This window comes from Rhinatrema bivittatum, chromosome 16, assembly GCF_901001135.1.
Source record: "Rhinatrema bivittatum chromosome 16, aRhiBiv1.1, whole genome shotgun sequence".
In the NCBI taxonomy this organism is placed as follows: Eukaryota; Metazoa; Chordata; class Amphibia; order Gymnophiona; family Rhinatrematidae; genus Rhinatrema; species Rhinatrema bivittatum.
In genome coordinates this window covers 18,461,842-18,486,190 of record NC_042630.1, presented here as the reverse complement: position 1 = coordinate 18,486,190, position 24,349 = coordinate 18,461,842, and the positions used below count along the sequence as shown (strand labels likewise).

The 24,349-nt window shown below is 51.7% G+C and overlaps 2 protein-coding genes across 4 annotated transcripts in view; both read left to right on the top strand.

Annotated features, from left to right (window-relative positions):
* LOC115078870 (protein phosphatase inhibitor 2-like) overlaps positions 1-1,827 on the top strand; it is a 28,156-nt gene extending 26,329 nt beyond the window's left edge. The window contains exons 8-9 of one of the 3 annotated variants that reach the window (XM_029581932.1): positions 513-587; positions 886-1,827. In XM_029581932.1, coding sequence (XP_029437792.1) covers positions 513-587; positions 886-1,058 — 248 coding nt within the window. In that variant the 3' untranslated portion in view covers positions 1,059-1,827. Of the gene's footprint in view, positions 1-512; positions 694-885 lie in introns of all 3 variants that reach the window. The other 2 variants (XM_029581930.1, XM_029581931.1) reach the window with 2 other exon arrangements.
* Positions 1,828-5,660: 3,833 nt separating this feature from the next.
* The window catches only part of ACAP1 (ArfGAP with coiled-coil, ankyrin repeat and PH domains 1), a 33,501-nt gene continuing 14,812 nt past the window's right edge, over positions 5,661-24,349 (top strand). The window contains exons 1-3 of the mRNA XM_029580742.1: positions 5,661-5,865; positions 22,888-22,945; positions 23,113-23,232. Coding sequence (XP_029436602.1) covers positions 5,819-5,865; positions 22,888-22,945; positions 23,113-23,232 — 225 coding nt within the window. The 5' untranslated portion in view covers positions 5,661-5,818. The remainder of the gene's footprint in view (positions 5,866-22,887; positions 22,946-23,112; positions 23,233-24,349) is intronic.

Genomic DNA, 24,349 nt, shown 5'->3' with positions numbered 1-24,349 from the left:
GACAGGGGCCTGCAGCACGAGGTCAGCAGCACAGCCGAGTGAGAGCTAGTCACAGGGTCACTGTAGCACAGTGTTAGGCTGCAGCACAGCTGGGTGACATCTGGAGACAGGGACCTGCAGCACGAGGTCAGCAGCATAGCCAGGTGAGGTCTGTGAACGGTGTACTGCAGCAGCACAGCCGAGTGAGAGCTAGTCACAGGGTCACTGCAGCACAGTGTTAGGCTGCAGCACAGCTGGCTGAGGGCTAGGCACATGGCACGGTAGGACAAGCAAATCGGGGTCAAGAGCACTGTCGGGCAGCAGCACAGCTGGATTCAGGCTACTGAAGTAGAAAGTGGTGGAGGGTAACTGCAGCCTAATTAGATGAGAGCTGGGCACAGGGGGTGAGTTCATGACACGCAGCGGGGGGTGTGTGTGGGGGGGGGGGGGGGGGGAAACAGAAAAGCCCCGATGCTAGATCGGGCATCCCTGGGATATCTCTCAACCGATGCCCTCTTCCCTTCCTCTTGCAGAGGCTGCGACCTCATTCAAGGCTTGCACCTCCCAAACCAAGATTCCGGCTTGGTACAATTGGTTCCGGATCAAAGGTATGAATGCAAAGAAAAAGTCCGAGAAGGAGGACACCCCAGGGCTGTGCCAGCCAGCACAGAGACTCAGAATCCGTTCGGGGACAGAAGAGGAAGAGCAGCTCGGGTGAGGAGGCAAGGATGGCCTATGCCGGGCGAGAGAAGGGCAGTTGTAGGTGGGCCGCTGAACTGCTTTATCTGGGGCCGTCTCGCCTGTCACTTGGAAGGTTGGGGACGAGCTGATGCACCCCCTCTCAGTCCCCCCAATAAATGAAACCCCCCAGGGGTGCCTGACTGATTTCTTCTCATCCTCCCGCAGGAGTCAGGAGTGGGAAGAAGAGGAGGACGAGGAGGGGCCGGAGGAGAAGAGAGGAGGCGGGAGGCAGAGGGGAGGCCGGGCCCCCTGCCGGGGCCGCTAACCCGGGCTATCGGCTATCGAGGAGTCTCCAGCTGTCACTGTTAGGAGGAGAGCAAGGGAGGCAGAGACAGTAAAGGACTGATCACTGCCTCTGCAAGACTGTGGGCTTTTGCGGGAGAATCTGTGTCTCCATGTTTGTCTTTCATTATACACATAGCTGTGCCATGTGTGTGTGTATGATGCCTATAGGGAGCTCTGAGTGTATATATATTTATACCTAGAGGTTTGTGATTTTGTGTGTGCATTTTTATGTGGCTCAGTGTCTACACCTATACATGTGGTGCCTTTGTGCCCTTACTTGTGAGTATATATATATGTGTGTGTGTGTTTCTGCGCTTATCGGCGACACATTTGACTCCCTCTGTCTGTTCTCTGTGAGACTGGGCTTTCTGCACATACACGTCTGTGTACTAATACATATATGTGTGCACATTTGTCTGTGTGTGTCTTCATGTCTGTGCGTGGATGTCTGTCTGTCTCTGTTCAGCGGCTGCGTCTTTCCGCTCCGATACTCATGTCACTCTGTGCTTGCCCCCTGCCTGTCCATGTGGGGCCCGGGTGTCTCTCTGTGTGTTTGTGTGATCTATGTGGGGTTTGGTTTTTGTTTTGTATTTTTTTTGGGAGAAGCTCCCACAGACCAATCCTGCCCTCCAGGGTAACATTGATGAGCAAATTAATCAGTTTCTCAGACCAAATTGTATGCAGACATAACTCATAAATGTTATTTGTCCCCTCACCGTTACAGAACTCGGACCTGTTCACAGCCCTGGGTGATGGCGGGGAATGGATGTGCACCCCCCACTCTCTGCCAGACTGTAAGGACAGGATGTGCAGTGAGCCCTTGACAACACCAGGGGGAGCCCTCAGTTAGACTGAAGCCCTTCCAAGCCCAATCCATAGTGTTAAGGCTGCTTCACCCACTTGTCTCAAACACACTCTGGATATCATTTAAAATCATTAACGTCATAAATTCACCCAACCAGGGTCCTAACGCACCCCACAGCTAGATCTGGGGTGGAGGGTCTGGTGAAAAAATTAAGCCATCCAGTCTCCATGAAATGATCTTCAAGGAATAGGGAATATTGGCAGGGCTCAGGCTGCTTAAATGCTTGAGGGTAAACCATGGTCAAGCACAGTCAAGAAGCAGAGCTGGGGATTAGAACTGAAGCACAAGCAGACTGCCCACTCTCCCAAGATCATAAAAACATAGAAATGACGGCAGAAGAAGACCAAAAGGCCCATCCAGTCTGCCCAGCAAGCTTTCACACTTATTTTCTCATACTTATCTGATACTCCGACCGCTGAGTTCAGGGCCCTTATTGGTAGCTTTTTTATTCTAATTTCCTTCCACCCCCGCCATTGATGCAGAGAGCAGTGTTGGAGCTGCATCAAAGTGAAGTATAAGGCTTAATGTTTGAGGGTAATAACCGTGGTATCGAGCAAGTTACCCTGATGTTTGTATACTCATACTGCTCAGATCAATGCCTTGTTAGATGTTGGCTGGATGTAAATCCTCTTTTCCTCATGTACAGAAAGTGACAGAGCTGGGGATTAGAACTGGGCATAGGGAGATGGTCACTCTCCTGAGGTCACATACAAAGAGTCAATGACAGAGCCGGGGATTAGAATTGAGGTGCAGGGAGATAAAGTGACTCACCCCGAAGTCACACACTGACAGTGACAAAGCTGGGGAATAGAACTGAGACCTAGGAAGATAAAAAGACTATTCCAAGGTCACACGCAGAGTGACAAAGCTATGTTTGGAACTGAGGCTCAGAGGGATAAAGTGATTCCCCCAAAGTCACATACAGAGAGAATGAAGAAACCGAAGATTATGGCTGAGGCAGAGGGAGAAAAAGGGACTCATCCAAGGTCATGTATAGTCAGTGATAGAGTTAAGGATTAGAACTGAGGCACAGACAGATACTGTAAATTGATTCCTCCAAGGTCATACACGGAGAGTCGGTAACAGAATTGGGGATTAGGAATAAGGCAAAGGGAGATAAAAAGACTCCCCTGAGGTCACACAGGGAGAGTCCGTGGCAGAGCTGGGGATTAGAATTTAACATAGTAACACAGTAGATAATTACAGAAAAAGCTCAGATTGGCCCATCTGGTCTGGCCGCTTGAGGCTCTTCCTCTTATAAAATTCCCATACACATCTCCCCACTGCCGCTCATCTTGTCTTTTACCTGATCTGTCAACCCTCTTCCTCCTACTGCCCCCGCATCTGTCCCAAGCCTACCCAATATCAGTCAAACTGATTTCCTCCACCACATCTGCCAGTGGGCCTCAGTTCTTTGAGAAGTGAAGCATGGGGAGATACCACACACAGTCGGTGACAGAGCCGGGGATTAGATCTGAGGCACAGGGAGGCAAAGAGACTCACCCAAAGTCACATGCAATGATGGAGCCAAGGATTAGAGCTGAGGAACAGGGAGATAAAGAGACTCACCTGAGGTCACACACAATGATGAAGTCAGGGATTAGAACTCAGGCAAAGGGAAATAAATGGACTCCCATGATCACACATGGAGAGTAAATGACAGCTGGGGATTAAAACTAAGGCACTAAGGATAAAGTGACTCCCCCAAGGTCACACACAGAGTCAGTGACAGAGTTGGAAATTAAAACTGAGGCACAGGGATGTAGTGTGACTCCTACAAAGTCATATATGGAGTCAGAGCCAGGGATTAGAAAGAGATAAAGGTAATATACAGAGAGCAGGGACAGAGTCGGGGATTAGAACTGAGGTGCAGAGAGGAAAAGAGACTCCCTTGACACATAGTAACAGAGTCGGGGATTAGAACTGAGGTGCAGAGAGGAAAAGAGACTCCCTTGACACATAGTAACAGAGCCAGGGATTAGAACCGAGGTACAAGGAGATAAAGGTCACATGCAGAGAGTCAATGACAGAGCTGGGATTATTATTGAGGCATAGGGAGATAAAGTGATTCGGCTGAGGTTACACACAGAGCTGGGGAATAAGGATGAGATGCAGGGAGATAAAGTGTCTTGCCTTGAGGTCAATACAGATCCAGGAATGAGTACTGAGGCACTGGAAGATGCTCATCCCAAGGTCAAAGACAGAATGGGGATTAGAGCCAAAGCACCCAAAATCGGTGTCTGGTTTGGCCTCTGTTGGAAACAGGATGCTGGGCTTGATGGACCCTTGGTCTGATCCACCATGGCAATTTCTTATGTTCTTATTAGAGCTGAAGAACCTGAGATCAGTGTCAGAGCTGGGGATTAGAACTGAAGCACCCAAGATCAGTGACAGAGCTGGGGATTAGAACTAAAGAATTCAAGATCAGAGACAGAGCTGGGGATTAGAACTGAAGCACCCAAGATCAGTGACAGAGCTGGGGATTAGAACTAAAGAATTCAAGATCAGAGACAGAGCTGGGGATTAGAACTAAAGAATTCAAGATCAGTGACAGAGCTGGGGATTAGAACTAAAGAATTCAAGATCAGAGACAGAGCTGGGGATTAGAACTAAAGAATTCAAGATCAGTGACAGAGCTGGGGATTAGAACTAAAGAATTCAAGATCAGAGACAGAGCTGGGGATTAGAGTTGAGCTGGGGTCAACTCTAATCAGTGATAGAGCTGGGGATTAGAACCAAAGCACCCAAGATCGATGATAGAGCTAGGGATTATAGTTGAGGCAACCAGGGGAGGGGCGCAGGGGCAGTGACAAAACTGGAGATTGGAGCTGAGGCATTGGGAGATACCTCAAAGTTAGTGAGAGAGCCGGGGATTAGAGCTGAGGTACTGGAGGTCGGTGAGAGAGCCCGAGATTAGATCTGAGTCACCCGGGGGTTGGTGCAGGGACGGGGATTAGAGTTGAGGCACTGGGATATACCTCGAGGTTAGTGACAGAGCCGGGGATTAGAGCTAAAGCACTGGAGGTCAGTGAGAGCTGGGGATTAGATCTCAGTCACCCGGGGGTCGGTGAGAGAGCCAGAGATTAGAATTGAGGCACTGAAGGTCAGTGAGAGAGCTGGGGATTAGAGCTGAGGCACTGGAGGTCGAGGAGAGCCGGGGATTAGATCTCAGTCACTCAGGGGTCAGTAACAGAGCCTGGGATTAAAACTGAGGCATCTGGGGGTTGATGACAGAGCTGGGGATTAGAGCTGAGGCACTGGAGGTCGAGGAGAGCCGGGGATTAGATCTCAGTCACTCAGGGGTCAGTAACAGAGCCTGGGATTAAAACTGAGGCATCTGGGGGTTGATGACAGAGCTGGGGATTAGAGCCGAGGCACTGGAAATTGGTGAGACCCTGAGATTAGATCTGAGGCTCTGGAGGTCAGTGAGAGAGCCGGGGATTAAATCTGAGGTTCTCGGGGGTCGAGTTAGCCAAGGATTAGATCTCAATCACCCGGGGGTCGGGGAGAAAGCTGGGGATTAGATCTGAGGGGCTGGAGGTCGATGAGAGCCGGGGATTAGATCTCAGTAACCCGGGGGTCGGTGAGAGCCAGGGATTAGATCGATGAGAGAGCCGGGGATTAGGTCTCAGTCACCCGTGGGACGGTGAGAGCCGGGGATTACAGCTCAGTGATTTCCAGAACAGGAGCCCTCCCTCCCCCCGGGAGGTGCTGTACTGCTCTTCGCTGAGCCCGCCTGTCATTCTCCACCTGGGCAGGTCTTCTTCTCCCTCCTCCCTCCACGGGGCGGGTCCCTCCACCTCCGCTGCCGGCTCTCTCGGGCTCGGAGGTTGCACGCTGCTGCGAGGCTGCTCGCTCTCCTAGCTTTCGTCCCCGCCGGGCACGCTAGCCCGGATCTGCCCCGGATTAACCTCAGGCTGTCCCGCTTCGGCTCGGATCTGGCTCGGGATGACGGTGGATTTCGAGGAGTGTCTGAAGGACTCGCCCCGCTTCAGGTGAGAGCGTCCCGGGTTGAGGAGTGGATGTCTCTGCCGAGGGGGGTCTCGCTTTGAGGACACGAGTGGGGACTGTTAGGACTGAGGGGGCGGATGGCCCTTTGGGAGGGTTCTCAATGATCAGTGAGGGGGAGTGCATTACGTTTGGAAGGTGCTGCCCGGGCAGCTGTCAGGAGTGAAGGGGTCTTATTGAGGGGGTGCAGACAGAAAGGTGACGTGGGTCTTAGTTTGGGGGGTGCTGTCAGGTGGAGTGGCTTTTGTCTGGGAGAGAGGAGAGTGGATCTCGTTTTGGGGGGAGATATCAGGATTGAGAAGACAGTGGATCTCGTTTTGGGGGGAGATAGGAGTGAGAGGATTTCGTTTTGGGGGGAGATAGGAGTGAGAGGAGAGTGGATCTCATTTTGGGGGGAGATATCAGGAGTGAGAAGACAGTGGATCTTGTTTTGGGGGGAGATAGGAGTGAGTGGATTTCGTTTTGGGGGGAGATATCAGGAGTGAGAAGACAGTGGATCTTGTTTTGGGGGGGAGATAGGAGTGAGAGGATTTCGTTTTGGGGGGAGATCAGGAGTGAGAGGACAGTGGATCTCGTTTTGGGGGGAGATATCAGGAGTGAGAGGAGAGTGGATCTCGTTTTGGGGGGAGATATCAGGAGTGAGAGGAGAGTGGATCTCGTTTTGGGGGGAGATATCAGGAGTGAGAGGAGAGTGGATCTCGTTTTGGGAGGAGATATCAGGAGTGAGAGGACAGTGGATCTCGTTTTGGGGGGAGATATCAGGAGTGAGAGGAGAGTGGATCTCGTTTTGGGGGGAGATATCAGGAGTGAGAGGAGAGTGGATCTCGTTTTGGGGGGAGATATCAGGAGTGAGAGGAGAGTGGATCTCGTTTTGGGGGGAGATAGGAGTGAGAGGAGAGTGGATCTCGTTTTGGGGGGAGATATCAGGAGTGAGAGGAGAGTGGATCTCGTTTTGGGGGGAGATAGGAGTGAGAGGAGAGTGGATCTCGTTTTGGGGGAGTTGATCTTGCTTTGGAGGTGCTGGGTCTCGTGTTAAGGAAGTGAGGTGGGGTTGATGTCTCTGGCTTCCCTCACTACAGCATGAGAGCTCTGCTGGGTTGCTTTAGCTCAGGTCCTCTTTAGTTGAAGAGAAGCAGAGCTGTTGGGACCCCGCCCAGTCCCTGCACATTCACTTCCTGGCGCCAAGCCACAGACCCCAGCTGAGCTCTGCTTTCCCCTGGCCTCTGAGTTACAGCTGTGCCACATAAGCTGACTTTTACAGGAGGAGTTCCACCATTAGTGAAAAAAAATCCTTGCCTTTCTGTACAGGCACCTCCCTCTCTGTACCAGCAGGACCTTTTCCCCTCTCAACATTTATCCACAGTGCATGGGAATAGTCTGAGTGCTGAGATCTGCTGTAAAAAAACAAAAAACAACCCTGGCTCTTTGCTCACCCTGCGGATGTGGAAAGCTCCTGCTTCCCCACCTCCCCTGAGCTGGACCTGCAGGGCCTGAGCTCACATTGGTGGGGGGAGGGGCTTGTGGCTCCTGCGGCTGGGGGAGCAGGAGGTGCAGGGGGCCTGAGCTCACACTGGGGCGGGGGCATTGTGGCCCTCAGGTCTGGGGAAGCAGGAAGTGCAGGGTCTGAGTTCACATAAGAAGTTGCCATACTGGGTCAGACCAAGGGTCCATCAAGCCCAGCATCCTGTTTCCAACAGAGGCCAAACCTGGCCACAAGAACCTGGCAATTACCCAAAACACTAAGAAGGTCCCCTGATACTGATACAATTAATAGCAGTGGCTATTCCCTAAGTCAACCTGATTAATAGCAGTAAATGGACATTGGTTGTTTGGTGAGTGAATGGAAGGTTATGACCCCTGGGGCTGGGGGGAGCAGGAAGTGCATTATGTCATAGCATGAGACTCTCCTCCCGGAGAGATGCCCGAGCAGCTGGCAAGTCGGGGCGTCCTCCCCTTATCTACTGCTTTCTCTCAGGAGGGGGGGGGGGGGCCAGGAAATTGTCAGAAGGATGAGTCTGGCCCACCGAATGCGGGCACAGGTGGGCCGGACGTTCTCTTTCCAGCCTTCGGCCTTGGGAGTCCACCACCTCCCTCTCCTGCGCAGCAAGGGCTCACCGGGTGACCCACTTTCCCAGTGGGAGGGGTGGAGGGCTGGGAGCAGCGGGGTGGAACCCGCAAGGGTTATATCATTGCTCGCAGGCCGGGAAAACCGGAAAGACCAGCGGCAGGCAAGCTTTCGCTGGAGAGAGGCAGGGTGACGAAAGGCCCGACAAGTGGGGACACGACTGGGGAGGGGGGGTGAAGAGAGAAAGACAGGCGGTGGGACATGAAGAGGGCTATAGATGACAAGGAGGAGTCGGGGGTGGGGGAGAAAACGTAAAGGCAGATCGGAGGGAGAGGAGGAAGGGGAAGAAGGAAGCAGCTCGCTACCTACGGCTGTGTGTGTGTGAGTGTGTGTGTGTGTGTGTTTTGTGTCTGGCCGTGATGCCACGTCCTTGCCTCGGCATGTGCTCTTGATCCGTCTTCGTGTCTGATCCCTTCGGCTTTCGTGCTGTGGTGCACGTGGTGGTGGTGGTGGCGGCTCTCGGGCTAGGAAACATAGAAACATAGAAATGACGGAAGAAGAAGACCAAATGGCCCATCCAGTCTGCCCAGCAAGCTTCCCTCATTTCTTCTCCCAGGGTGGGCACTTCGGCGGAATCGGAAGCCACTTTCCTGGTTACTGCCCTTAGGCCGCCCTCGCCCCGTGCTGAAGGGGCGATGTTTTGCAGATCAGCGTTAGGGGAGGGATTGCGCCTTCCAGATGCGGACAGGGAAACATCAGCCCATTAATGCAGCAGTCTGGCCCCCAGAATAAATGAGAGGATGGGCCCCGACAGGGGCCCCACCCTCTCCTCATTCCTTGCTAAGGAGACAGTGCTTGAAGCTTTTCCCATCCACCAGCGTGAGTCTGGGTAAATCGAAGGGCGTTGCTGTGCTGACCATCATCAGCGGCACTCCTTTTCCCATGCAGGGTGTCCCACTGATGCACGTTAAAGCATGAATACAGCACAGACGGGTAAAGAGCGGATCTTCCGTTCAGGCCTCACACTGATGCATGAATACAGCACGGGCAGCCAACAAATACCTGGAAGCTAATGAGCACAAATGCTCATAGTTTGCTTCAGTGAAGTCCCCTGACAAGGGGATCGGGTCTGTACTGATCAGCAAAGAAGAGAGCAGGAGGAAAAAGGAGAAGGCGCTACTTTCTGTAAGAAGAGCCTGTTCTGACGTGGCAGGCGGTGCTGTGGGTTTTCTTGGAACGAGGAGATGGTGCTTCCATCTGCACCAGCATGCAGGAGGAGCGGGAGGAGTGACACTGGTGGGAGATAATAATCTGACAAATGATGACTGTGGCATCTGAGACCCTGGTCGCTCTTCGAGGGGGCGCTCCGGCGACACAAGGCAACCGAACCCAGAAGACAGGCAGGGAAAATGTCTCTAAAGCCCGTGTAGGCAGTCCCTTGCACTCCAGTGATCGGCGGAGAGTGTGGTTTAATGTAAGAGAGGGGGGGGGGGGGGGTCACACACACAGGTGGGAGTCCTGGGCTTCAAGACTGCCAGCTTTGCTCTGATGGCAGAGAACATCAGGGAGGCTTAACCCGAGCCTTTGTAAGGCAACCCAGGAAAGCCTGCGCTAGGCTGGGCTACGAGGCTCGAAGAGCGGGTGTTTCAAGCTGCTCACCGGCTTCTGCCCCCGAGTTCTTTTAATGCTGCCCTGAAAATGTATCGGCCTGGACGATTCCTTGGCATCGGGAGCAGAGGCCATCACGGGAGAGCCGCACTGGACGGCGATCCCAGCGGCGTTCTGGAATGAGCCGCGATGAGGTAAATAACTCGGCCCAAAAATGATCCCCTCCGGAGACCCGGGAAACCTGATATATATATTTTTTATTTATTATTCTTTGTTGCTCCTAATCAACCAGGGGAATGAAAAGGTCCCTGGGACCAGGCTGAGCCACAGGAGATCCCACCAGAGGAATGGGCTGATAGGGGGAAGCACCGGCCCACAGGTAAATCCCCCCTCCCCCCCTACTCACCGGGTTGGGCAAACAGGCTCTCGGGGTCTCAAGCCCAGCCGTGCCTACCACCAAGGGGGACAGGCTGCCACCCCTTGGGGGGACTTGTACTCCAATTGTTTTGTTTTTGCTGGGTTTTTTTTGGGTTTTTTTTAAACTAATTCTGGGGAAATTGCCTTGCAGCCATCAATACCTTACTCACCAACCTCCACCTGGCTCTAAACACTTCCAAAACTGAACTGCTCCTCATATCTCAACATCTACCTATTAAACCCGCTCTTGCAAACGATCCTGCCTACAAATCACTCCACTCACAGCCTTGTGCCAGAAACCTCGGGGTTCAGATCTACCAGCAACTGAACCTAAAAAAAACCACATCAATACAATCCTCAAGGAGGGATTCTACAAATTCCATGTCATGAGAAAACTGAAACCATTACTCCATGCTAATGACTTCCGTACTGCCATTCAGGCCACACTCTCTCATCCAAAATGGATTATTGTAACTCCCTCCTCCTTGGCCTACCCCACTCCTCCATAAAACCCCTCCAAAATGCTGCAGAATGCAGTAGCCAGAACGATCTCCAATGCACGTAAATACGATCCCATCACCCCCATCCTGAAAGACCTCCACCGGCTCCCTGTCCCATCCCGTATCCTTTTATAAAACCCTCACCACTATCCACAAAGCCATTTGCACACACAACTCTAACTGGCTCGACGACCCCTTCCGCCTCACATGCTCTAAGCGGCCCACTCCCTAAAGAAAACTCACCTCGCCTCCAGGAGAGATCGGGCCCTCTCCATTGCTGGCCCCACGCGTTGGAACTCACTGCCGACCAACCTTAGGCCAGAGTCGTGCACTGCGAAATTCAGATCCCTATTAAAGACTTGGCTTTTTCAAACAAGCCTTCCCCCAAAAACCCTTAACAGTCCCTCTGCCTATTCGCTCCCTCCTGTTTCACCAGTTATATTATCCTATCCTGTACATAGTTTTTTCTAATTGCACCTTCTCGTGTTTTTCCTGTATTTAAGTTGCCCACTGCGATTGTTCTTGCTCCTTCTTCGCTTTCCTTGGTTCTTTGTATCCCTCCCTCCTTCCCTGTTTATTGTAATTTCCACCCTATAGTTGCGCTGTAAACCGATATGATGTCTCTGCTAATATCGGTATAGAAGATTCTTTAAATAAATAAATAAATAAATAAATAAATAAATAAATCTGATGTACCCGAAGATTGGAAGATGACCAGTGTAACCCCGATATTTAAAAAGGGCTACAGGGGCGATCCGGGAAACTATAGACCGGTGAGCCTGAACTCACTGCCAGGAAAAATCGTGGAAACTGTTATAAAGAATAAAATCACAGAACACTTAGATAGACATAGTTTGATGGGACACAGCCAGCATGGATTTACCCAAGGGAAGTCTCGCCTCACAAATCTCCTACATTTTTTTTGAAGGGGTGAATAAACATGGACAAAGGTGAACCGGTAGATGTGGTGTAATTGGATTTTCAGAAGGCATTTGACAAAGTCCCTCATGAGAGGCTTCTAAGAAAACTAAAAAGTCATGGGATAGGAGGCGATGTCCTTTCGTGGATTACAAACTGGTTAAAAGGCAGGAAACAGAGAGTAGGAGTAAATGGTCAATTTTCTCAGTGGAAAAAAGTAAACAGTGGAGTGCCTCAAGGATCTGTACTTGGACTGGTGCTTTTTAATATATTTATAAATGACCTAGAAAGGGGTACGACAAGTGAGGTGATCAAATTTGCGGATGACACTAAATTATGCAGAGTAGTTAAATCTCAAGCAGACTGTGATACATTACAGGAGGACCTTGCGAGACTGGAAGATTGGGCTTCCAAATGGCAGATGAAATTTAATGTGGATAAGTGCAAGGTGATGCATATAGGGAAAAATAACCCTTGCTGTAGTTACACGATGTTGGGTTCCATATTAGGAGTTATTGCCCAAGAAAGAGATTTAGGCTTCATACTGGATAATACATTGAAATTGTCGGCTCAGTGTGCTGCGGGAGTCAAAAAACAAACAGAATGTTGGGAATTATTAGGAAGGGAATTTAAAATAAAATGGAGGATGTCATAATGCCTCTGTATCGCTCCATGGTGAGACCGCACCTTGAATACTGTGTGCAGTTCTGGTCACTGTATCTCAAAAAGGCTGTCCTATGAGGAAAGGCTAAAGAGGTTAGGGCTGTTCAGTTTGGAGAAGAGACGACCGAGGGGAGGGATATGATAAAGGTCTACAAAATCATGAAAGGACTTGAACAAGTTAATGTAAATTGGTTACTCTCTCAGATAATAGAAAGACCAGGGGTCACTCCATGAAGTTAGCAAGAAGCTCATTTAAAACAAATCGAAGAAAATTCTTTCTCACTTAGCACATAGTTAAGCTCTGGAATTCTTTGCCAGAGGATGTGGTTACAGCAGTCAGTGTAACTGGGTTTAAAAAAGGTTTGGATAAGTTCCTTGAGGATAAATCCATAAACTGCTATTACGGGAATTAATAAGCAATAGTAGCATGTGATCTATTTAATGTTTGGGTACTTGCCAGGTTCTTATGGCCTGGATTGGCCACTGTTGGAAACAGGATGCTGGACTTGATGGACCCTTGATCCGACCCAGTATGGCAAGTCTTATGTTTTTAGGGGGAGGCTGAATTTTGGACAACAGCCTCACCTGATTGCTGTGGGGAATGATTATAAAACTTGGCAAAAAAAAAAAAAGAGAGAGAGACATGGAAGGGGACATGGAAGTGCTGGGTGGGTCTTGTAAGAATCATAGAGGGAGATGGTGAGGCTTGAGATGGCCTTATAGTGGAGGTGGGGGAGTCCAGCCCTTTGTAATAGAATTTGGGCATGCCTGGGACAGATAAGGAGGGCAGTGATGGGTAAAGGGTTGAGCGGCAACGCGGGAGGTGTAGGGGCATTTATACGCTCATGCACCCAAAGTGGAAGAATTTGAATGAGGCAGACTGGATAGGCCGTGCTCTACGACGGGGCCGATATTGAAAAGATTTACACAGTTAAAATTGACTTTGAAAAGATCGTTCCCGCTGTCTGGCTAAAATCCGCGTGTACACAAAATCACTCTGCGTGCAGATTTAGCCAGAGCAAAAAAAAGGTGGGGCTGGATCGGGGTGCGTCCAGGGCAGGGTTAGTGCGATATATAGCGCAGTCGCACGAATAAATCTGACCTAAATCTGACCGCATGCATTTGGCGCTGTCAGAGTCAGCTGGATATTCAGTTGTACGTTCAGCTGGTTAGGTGTGGGCCGAGCATCTGGATAAAGATGACCTCTGGCCTCTCTGTGGCTGCGGACTATCGACCTCTTAAGGTTAATTCGGTAAACCCTTACCTTATGAAAGTCAGTAACACTGTGGGGGTGGGGGAGGGGGAAGAGGCCAGTATAATTCCCCCCAAAAAAGGTGGCTGGAAGGGTGAAGGGCAAAACGATGAATATCGATAAAGGTGCAAGCGATCTTGGAATGAGGGGGACGGGGAATTATATCTGAAAAAGTCGTGGGGAAGACGGGAGGGCAGTCAGGACAGCTAAGACACAAGTGAAGGCAAAAAAAACCCCCCAGCTCAGGCAGGAAAGCGAAGTGAGAAGACTTTTTTTTTTTTTCAGGTTTGACGTTGAGAAGAGGAAGTGCAGAGGTGTGACTGTAAAAGCGAAAGGTGAAAAACGGGAAAAAGTGTGGCTGAGGGGGGTGGCGGAGGGACCAGGAAAAAAAGCAGAATTACCCAACAAATGGGTTGTTTTGGGGTTTTTTTTCCGTACCCGCCAAAGAAGGGAGAGGAGAAGGACCGACGCTAGCTGGCAGTGAGTACGGTTGGTGGAAGGGTAGACGTCGCGCCATTAACAGCAGAGGAGAGCGTTCATGTGCAGCTAGCAAAACTGAAAGTGGACAAGGCAGTGGGGCCATAGGGGATTCATCGGGGGGCATATTAAGGGGGCTCGGACAGCGCTCCACCACTGGATCTCTTCGGTCACTCTTGGGAGACCAGTGTGGCTGCCCAGGACTGGGCAGATGCCCATCCCTCTTCAATATAAGGGGTGATCGGGAGAAGGTGGGTGAGGGCAGGCTGGTCAGTCTAACCTCTGATGTCACTTCCTGTTCCTGAGCACCGGCAGGCCAGGAGTTAGTAGCACTGGAGACCTCCAAGTACGGTGGCGGACAGTCAGCCTGGAGAGGGCTCTTTAATCTCTGAGGGTGGGGAGAACCTCCCTCCCCCTCCCCCCCCCCCCCCCACACACTTTTCGGTCGTGATCCAAGGCGGTGACGGAAGCTAGGCAGCTGGCTGAGCTGAGCGAGATCGGAGTCTGGTCCGAGGGTGAGGCAAGAAAGGCAGGAACAATGCACCAGGGCAGAGAAGGGCCAACGGAGAGTGGAACAGGGAGCCAGGGGGCTCGCACGGAGGACACCAGGAGCGACCGCAGGGGGAGGAACACCAGGTACGCACAAGAGAATATGCTGAGCAACGAGCCCTGCAAAAGAAAGCAGGAGACCCCCTTCCGAAGGTGAAGGATGTGATGTCACAGGAAGTCCTGCCAGCAGGATGTATAAAAGGGCTCAAGAGCTGCAGGAAGTTCAGCCATGTTCCTTGGGTGCAGCATGACGCCCGAAGCGATGAGGGGCATCACAGCTAGTCACCGCTCTCCTACGTGGGCTACGAGGTTCGGCAACATCCGCCGCATGTCCCTGATCTACCACTTTTGTCACCTCATTAAAGATCTCAGTTAAGTGCGTGTGACAGGACCGTCCCCACGTGGCCTGGTATCTCCTGTACGCTGCTTGTTTCACGGTGCTGCTCCGTGTCCAGATCTTTATCCATTAGCAAAGTGAAACTGATGGCTCTGCAGTGACTTGCCACCTTCTTGTCCCCCACTTTCCAGTTTCTCTGAACGTCCCCGTCTCTGCAGGCCAGTGGAAGAGAGCCGTGGTGATCCCCCAGGTGGACCTCACTTGGCGCCATGGCCTTACCTGCTCTCGTTCGCATGAGCACTTCAGGCACTTCCTCATCTCTAATTCACAGTCATGTTAACTATTCCTTATTTGTTTTTTCATCTCTTCATAGTTCTAAAGAAGGTTTTATCTATCTCTTTCTGTTTTTGGACCTTTCCCTTGCCTCCTGATAATTCTGCCTATATCTTGATGGAGTAGGCAAAAGCGAGAACCTGTCAAGTGCTTTGCAGCTAAGATTCAGTGGAAAAAAAAAAGTGCAGAGTCATGGATTGGGGATGCAGAAATATATGAAGGGGGGAGCTGGAGAATAGCGAGACTTAGGGGTGATCCTACCCGATGGTAGCAAAACAATGCAAGAGGGAGGTAGCCCAAGCCAGAATAATGCCTGGGGCTCATGGGGAGAGGCATAACCAGTGGAAGATAGGAGGTGGGGCCTTACTGAGTCAGGTCTTCTCATTCCCCTAGCTAGTTGGGGCTAGGAATTTAGTAGAGGTAGCATTCATAGCCTCTGGGGGAGGGACTTATTAAAACATAAGAGCATAAACTTTGCCATACTGGGTCAGACCAAAGGCTTCTCAAGCCCAGTATCCTGTTTCAAATAGTGGTCAGTCCAGGTCACAAGTACCTGGCAGGATCCCAAGGGGTAGACAGATCCCAAGCTGCTTATCCCAGGGGTGAGCAGTGGATTTCCCCAAGTCCACCTTAATAATGGTTTATGGCCTTGTCCTCCAGGAACTTGTCCAAACCTTTTTTAAACGCAGCTACACTTACAGCTTTCACCACATCTTCTGGCAATGAATTCCAGAGCTTAATTATGCATTGAGTAAAAAAATATTTTCTCGTATTAATTTTAAATGTGCAACTTAGTAACTTCATTGTGTGTACCCCGGTCTTTGTACCTTTTGAAAGAATAAACAATCAATTCACGTTTCTATATTCCATTCCACTCATTATTTTATAGACCTCTATCATAGCTCCCCTCAGCCGTCTCTTCTCCAAGCTGAAGAGTCGTAACCTTTTAGATTTTCCTCGTAGTGGAATTGTTCCACCCCTTTCATCATTTTGGTTGCCCTTCATTCAATGGCAACACTAGTGGCTGGATTTTGGGCCCAGAATTGGGTTCCAGAAGGAGCCTGATCAAGCGCTGTCATAGAAATGACTGGACTAGGTGAGTTGGGAGGGGATATAACATAAGGAAACTGCCCCGCCCCCCCCGGGTACTTGTGAATGAAGGCTCATGGTGTCAGAGCCCCAGTGCTTGTTCTGACTAAGCTGACCCTCTCCTCCCCACCCAAAAAAAGGCCTTTATTCTTCTCTCCAGATCAATGGGGATTCCTCAACCGTAGTACTGTGTCCATTTTGGAGGCCGTGCCTTGGAAAGGATAGAGACGGAATGGAAGTGTGTATCCTGGAGGAGAGGTTCAGCTACAAGAAGCAAACCCCTTCTTCAGAGGAGGCCATGGTGTGAGGCTCAAGGGGGAGTTAGGAATATCACCGGGGACACACGGAGGAGGCTGCTAGGTGCATGGAACAGTCTCGTAGGAGAGGCAATGGAGACAAAACCAGTAACAGAATTCAGAAAAGCCTGAGATAAGTGCAGAGGATCTTTTCAGGTGCAAAGAAGTGAGGAGAAAAGTCAGAGATCAGCTGTGGCCTGTGGTATTGCAACAGGAAGGAAATTGGGCAGAGACTAGATGGGCCCTCACGGTCCTTGTCTGTCATCATGTTCTGTGTTTCTAAGAGCTAGACCTGGGGAAGGAGAATGTAAGAGACAGGAAGAGGGCCATTTCATAATTGAAGCATAAACAACGAAACATTACGGCAGAAAAAGACCTTACGGCCCATCTACTCTGCCCATCCACCCAATTAATTTAGCTTTATGATTCCCATCACTCCCTGAGAGATCCCCTGTGTTTATCCCATGCTTTCTTGAATTCAGATACTCTACTCGTTTCTACTATCTCCACAGGGAGGCCGTTCCATGCATCCACCCCCCTCTCTGTAAAGAAACATTTCCTAAGATTACTCCTGAGTCTACCCCTCATTCTAGAGCTTCCTTTCCATTGAAAGAGTTCTGCCTCCTGTACATGGAAAGCTTGGAGGTATTTAAATGTCCCCTATCTCACCTTTCCTCTAGGGTGTACACGTTTAGTTCTTGAAGTCTCTCCCCATATGCTTTAGAACAGAGTCCACTGACCATTTGGCCGCCCTCTGGACCAACAATATCCTGTTTATATCCTTCTGAAGGTGCGGTCTCCAGAATCGTACGCAGAATTCCCAGTGAGGTCTCGCCAGGGACCTACACCGGGGCAATATCACCTCCCTATTCCTGCTGACCATTCCTCTCCCTATGCAGCCAAACATTTATCTCTTTATCCACCTGCTTGGCCCCCAGATCCCGTTCTTCCTTTGTGCTTAGAAGAATTTCACCTCCAATACTGTACCTCTCCCTTAGGTTTTTGCATCCTAAATGCCTTACTCTCCTTTTCTTTAGCATTAAATCTTAACTGCCAGACTTTGGATCATTCCTCGAGCTTCGCTTGATCCCTCCTCATGTTTTCCGCTCCTTCCTGACTGTCCACCCTGTTGAAGATTATGGTATCATCAGCAAAAATACAAATCTTTCCCCGACAATCCTTCCACTACCAGAAATCCCCACACTTGGTTACCGATAGTTGACCAAGCAAAGTTCCAAATTTTGGTTCTGGTCTTTTAAAGCCCTACATGGCTGCAGCCCGATCTACCTGAGTCACCACCTGAAAACCCCTGTGCGCCTTCATGCTCTCTGAGATCCCCACTGCAAGTGCACCTGTTGGTGCCAACTGAAGCCCGGAGGAGAGGGGCCTCCTCGGATGCGGTTCCAAAACCCATGTGGCTTCCCATCTCTTAGCATCGGACTAGCAATGAATGTGTTAGTCTCCGGGAAGACGACTGAAAACATGTCAGCGCCTCTCTCTGAACCTGAAAAACTCTTACAGTGAGGATGCAGGACAATGCATCTTAAAGACTTCCACTGCTAGCACCTACCTCTCACCAGCCATGTAGCTCTGATTTCCGGAAACCTGCCCTAAGCAGTACCCATGAGCGTGCATAGGCTGGTCTATCGTGTGTGCTTTCTTTAATGCAGACCCTCATTACCCTCTGTTACATATTTCTGATCTCTTGCAACATGCTTTGACCGCCTCTAGTTGGAAAAGCATGAAATAGATACATAATGATGATGACTGATTAGGATAAAAGGTAATAAAAAAAAAAAAGTGACCTAGAAAGGAGACCACAAGAAGATGCAACAAAGTCATGAAACAGGCAGCTGCCCTTTCTCCATCCCACTGCACCCTGCTGTTAAGGGCACTGGGCCACAGACAATATCTCGAGGTCCCCGGACAGCTTTAAGAACTTAAGACCTGCCATACTGGGTCAGACCGAGGGTCCATCAAGCCCAGCAACCTTTTCCAACAGTGGCCAAGCGACGTGCAGCATCTCCCTTACCCTGCATTTGTACACAGAGGGAGCGGGTCCAGTTTGGCTGGTCCATGCCTCTGTCCCCTCTCTCCCTTTGGTTTAAAGTTTAGAAGACTCGGGGGGGGCTTTCAGTGCTTCTCTAGCTCTTTTTTTGGGCATACGAGTCCTCTCCATATCAGTGGACCTTGGTGTGCCACATTAGATTTTTTGTTAATGTGGGCGAGCCTTGAGCTTGAAAACGTTGGGAAATACCGTTATAGGCATCTCTCGTATCCCCCCTCGGCCGTCTCTTCTCCAAGCTGAACAGCCCTAACCTCTTCAGCCTTTCCTCATAGGGGAGCTGTTCATCATCTTGGTCACACTTCTCTGTACCTTTTCTAATTCTTTCTTGAGATGCGATGACCAACTTTGGGTCATGGGGAAGAGGCTGAACTCCCCCCCCAGACACACACACTTTTCTCCCTTTTGTTGTAACTGTGGGACTTGCATTCCCTAAATCTCTTAGGCAAATCAGAACCACAAGTCCCATAGGCAGTCTGATGGGAAAAGGATAGAGGGCAGGAGGCGGGGCGAAGGGGGTTGGTAAAAACCAAGAATGGCTCAGCTTATTCTGAAATTCATTTTTTAAAGCTTAAAAAAAAGCAAATCACAAAGCCCGCTGGTTACACATGCAGAGCATGGGAAATCCCAAGTTTCAGCCATAGGCAGCAGCTGCTCTGAAAGAAATGCCATTGGATTATTTTCATCTGTAGGAATTCATGAGCGTAATCCCTTAAGAAGGTTGTTTGGTGATTAATGACTATAGTTCGTTACCTGAACATGTGTGTGTGTGTGTGTGTGTGTGTGTGTGTGTGTGTGTGTGGGCTCCCTTGGCCTGACCAGTCACTATGGCAACCATGCTGCCGTTGCCAGGCAACCGTGGGATTTCTGCCACTGCCAGGAAGTGGTGTAGGCCTGATGCAGCGATTAGCGTAGGGAGGAAGTGAGCCACCCACCCACCGCAGAGGGGAGGCTGACAGCTGCTCTCTGATGTATGCTTCAGGCTGACGCTGGGGCTATTTGGGACTGGGCCGCCCATGGAGCCCTGCGCTGGGAGTGAGCGGACCAGCGGCCTGTGGCCTGGGCTTTAGCGAATTTATCGCAGGAGAGTGCGGGAAGAAATGGTCGCCTCCTTAAATAAAGTGAGGGGGGGGCTGTCCTTTTGAAGTACCTACCAGCTGAAACCCTACTGACGGTCCTCCTCCCCAGTCCCTCCCTATCCCGCTCCCCGGCCGGGCCCCGGAACCCTCTGATCCCCCAGCATGGTTGGGCGTCGTGGCCCGGGGATGTCTGAAAGCGATGGGGTTGCGGGCGGGGACGCTAACGCTCGTGTGCACGCCCCACTGGCCACCCGCACCAGGCAGACAACATCCAGCTAAGCTTTAGTAGATATCTATGGACAGCTGCGGCTCACGGAAAGTGTGCAGTGCCTGAAACACTTACAGACTTTGGAGCAGGCGCAAGATTCACCAGCACAGTCGTTGAGACAACCCATTATCAGCTGGAGGCTCTCTCAGCTGTGAAGCTCAACCATCCCTTCAGCTCTGTCATTCCGGCCTTCCCACCCCTTTCTCTGTTGAACTGCGCTGACACACGCAGACAAGTAAGGCCTAGATGGCTCTTCACTATTTAAACCCAGCATCACCCGCGCTGTTTCCTCACTGACCCGATGACCAGAGGATGGCTCTCGAAAGCTCGTCACACGCACACGAAGCTACTCCAGTAAGGAGGCCTCACCTACGTCTCTCGCGTGTTGACCCCTTAATTCCACGTGTCCAAGTGGACCATCAGGGCAGCCACGATTCTTGGCCCAACAGAATCTGCAGTGTCTGACCCTTTCCTTTCTCCTGCTCTTAGGTTCCTCTTTCTGTCTAAAATTTTAATCTTTCCATTCATTCTTTTTATTTTCCCCCGCTCCTGTCATCTCTCCCCCCTCAGGCCTTTTCTTCTCTACAACATCTTCCAATCGTTCATCAGAAAAACATGTGTCCTTTGTTTTTCTTTCTATGAAACCACTTCCTGCTCCTCCCCCCACCAACCCCAGGGTCCCTGAGGTGGAGGGGGGGGGGGGGAATGAGAGGAAGGGGCCAAGCAGAGTAAAATGCACTCCCCCGGGTCTCTCACAGCTGCTCAAAGAATCGGAAACCTAAAGTCCTGCGCGTGGGGTGTCTCGTGCACTGGCAGGAAGATCACGCGCCACGTGTGCAATGTAGTCGGGGTGTGAGAGCCAGCTGCAGTAGTGGCGCGAGCTTCCTTCGCCTTGCACACGCCGCCCTAGCCGCAGAAACGGCAGGGATGACAGCAATGCAAGCTATGGACACACACACACACACACACACACACACACACACACACACACACACGTACCGCCCTCCCTAGCAATGCAAGCTGCACACATACGAACACAGCCTAGCACAAAAACAACATGAACAGCAACAGTGCAAGCTTTACAGACACAAACACAGCCCAGGGGCATAAGGGGCAGCAGCAGTGCAAGCTTTACAGACACAAACACAGCACAGGGGCAGAAGGGGCAGCAGCAGTGCCAGCTTTACAGACACAAACACAGCACGGGGGCAGAAGGGGCAGCAGCAGTGCCAGCTTTACAGACACAAACACAGCACGGGGGCAGAAGGGGCAGCAGCAGTGCAAGCTTTACAGACACAAACACAGCACGGGGGCAGAAGGGGCAGCAGCAGTGCAAGCTTTACAGACACAAACACAGCACGGGGGCAGAAGGGGCAGCAGCAGTGCAAGCTTTACAGACACAAACACAGCACGGGGGCAGAAGGGGCAGCAGCAGTGCCAGCTTTACAGACACAAACACAGCACGGGGGCAGAAGGGGCAGCAGCAGTGCCAGCTTTACAGACACAAACACAGCACGGGGGCAGAAGGGGCAGCAGCAGTGCAAGCTTTACCGACACAAACACAGCACGGGGGCAGAAGGGGCAGCAGCAGTGCCAGCTTTACAGACACAAACTCAGCACGGGGACAGAAGGGGCAGCAGCAGTGCAAGCTTTACAGACACAAACACAGCACGGGGGCAGAAGGGGCAGCAGCAGTGCAAGCTTTACAGACACAAACACAGCACGGGGACAGAAGGGGCAGCAGCAGTGCAAGCTTTACCGACACAAACACAGCACGGGGGCAGAAGGGGCAGCAGCAGTGCCAGCTTTACAGACACAAACTCAGCACGGGGACAGAAGGGGCAGCAGCAGTGCAAGCTTTACAGACACAAACACAGCACGGGGGCAGAAGGGGCAGCAGCAGTGCAAGCTTTACAGACACAAACACAGCACGGGGACAGAAGGGGCAGCAGCAGTGCAAGCTTTACAGACACAAACACAGCACGGGGGCAGAAGGGGCAGCAGCAGTGCAAGCTTTACAGACACAAACACAGCACGGGGGCAGAAGGGGCAGCAGCAGTGCAAGCTTTACAGACACAAACACAGCACGGGGGCAGAAGGGGCAGCAGCAGTGCAAGCTTTACAGACACAAACACAGCACGGGGGCAGAAGGGGCAGCAGCAGTGCAAGCTTTACAGACACAAACACAGCACGGGGGCAGAAGGGGCAGCAGCAGTGCCAGCTTTACAGACACAAACACAGCACGGGGGCAGAAGGGGCAGCAGCAGTGCCAGCTTTACAGACACAAACACAGCACGGGGGCAGAAGGGGCAGCAGCAGTGCAAGCTTTACCGACACAAACACAGCACGGGGGCAGAAGGGGCAGCAGCAGTGCCAGCTTTACAGACACAAACTCAGCACGGGGACAGAAGGGGCAGCAGCAGTGCAAGCTTTACAGACACAAACACAGCACGGGGACAGAAGGGGCAGCAGCAGTGCAAGCTTTACAGACACAAACACAGCACGGGGGCAGAAGGGGCAGCAGCAGTGCAAGCTTTACAGACACAAACACAGCACGGGGGCAGAAGGGGCAGCAGCAGTGCAAGCTTTACAGACACAAACACAGCACGGGGGCAGAAGGGGCAGCAGCAGTGCCAGCTTTACAGACACAAACACAGCACGGGGACAGAAGGGGCAGCAGCAGTGCAAGCTTTACAGACACAAACACAGCACGGGGACAGAAGGGGCAGCAGCAGTGCAAGCTTTACAGACACAAACAGCACAGGGGCAGAAGGGGCAGCAGCAGTGCAAGCTTTACAGACACAACCACAGCACAGGGGCAGAAGGGGCAGCAGCAGTGCCAGCTTCCTTCACGCCAGGTCCAGGTTTAAGATTCTGGCACCTGTAGGCAGACGATTGGCGGTAAGGGGGGGGGGGGGGGGTTGCTCCCTGGAAATGAAAGAGGAGCCGGGGGAGTCCCTTCAGGTTTTGGCAGCCTCGGCAGATGCCTGCTTTGCCTGTTCCTAAATCTGGCCCTGCCTGACACACCCCACAGAAACAGTGCAAGCTTCCCTCGCCACTCCTGGTTATTAATAGGACCCTTTTCCCTCTCAGGTCTGTCATCGACGATGTGGAGTGCGACGTGTCAGAGTTGGAATCGCGGTTGGAGAAGGTGAGAGCTCGGGCTGAGGAGGATCTTGGAAGGGAAGGGGGTTAAGCACTGTTTCTCCCCCTCCCCCCCACATACTGAGAGGAAGGGGATTAAGGGAGGTGGTGGAGGGGCGAGAGGAGAATGGGCTGTATGTTTGCATGTGTCACTGAATTTTGTGCCTCTCGCAGCTCGTCAAGCTCTGCACGGGGATGTTGGAGACCGGCCGGCAGTACTGCTCCCACAGCAAGTCCTTCATCTCCGGGATCCGAGATCTCTCCCAGCACTCCAAGGGGGACAGCATGATGAGCGTAAGGCAGCATGGTCTCCAGGGTGGGGATTAGCACCCATGCCTGGGGGGTGGGGCTTGGGAGCTGGATTTTGGGATTGGGAACTAGGTAAAGCCCCGCAATCTAGAACTTGACGCCCTGAGAGAGTCCAAGGAGGTGAAGCATTACTCTCCTGAGACATCCAGAGCTCCTCTCTGTCTCACTTTCTTTTAGGGGATCTCCTAGAAACGCGCCCTCCCCTTTCTTTCCCTCCTAGACCCTGTTATGCCCCCCAGCCCTCCCTCTTCCCCATACCCAGAATGCACAGACAAAGTTTCAGGGCACTGGGGTGATACCTTCTCTAATTCGGAGCTTGGATTTAAAGTATGCATTTACCACTTAACTTCTGCCACTACTCCTTAGCATTTCTATAGCGCTACACGACATACGCAGCGCTGTACAAGCATCCAAGAAGACAGCCCCCTGCTCAATAGAGCTTACAATCTAATAGGCTTGGTTAAAAGAAAAGAAAGTTTGTCAAGACTGAAAGCAGACAATCGGGCGTAAGAATGGAAAGCGGTTTCAGAAAGCTGGGCCTGCAGATGGGATTTAAATGTGGCGAGGGAGGGAGCCCATCAGCCCGACATCTGTGGCGGCAAACGTCACGGAGGCTCTGCTGAAGGGAAGGACGCTGAAGCCAGCAGGTTGCAGGATCCGGGGCACTTGTGGCTTTACCTGGGGGAGAGTTTCCTGGGAGTGGGCGAGCAAAGAGTTGCGGCGGGCTGAGGGCTGGGATGCTCGGATTCCAGCAAAGCTTCTGACCCCCGTCCCACATAGCAGGCCTGATGAATAGACTGAGCGGCCCGAGGGTGGGGGCCCTGGAGTGGTGGGCCGGTGGCTGAGTGACGGCGCCGTTACCCTGCCATAGGGGAGGCCCTTCGTTCCATTTCCCGAATCAGCCGGGCGTGGGGGATGCCGTAGGATTCCCAGCTCTTGATGGTTAGGGCGGGGTGGACGCATTGCTCAGCAGTGCCACCTGGGGGTGGGGACGACCACGACTGCTTGCTCCGAAGGGGATGGCAGGAAAGGTTCGTCTCTCTGCGGACAATACTAAGACCTGCGGGCGCTCCTGAACGAGACGCCAGCTCAGATTGCTTGA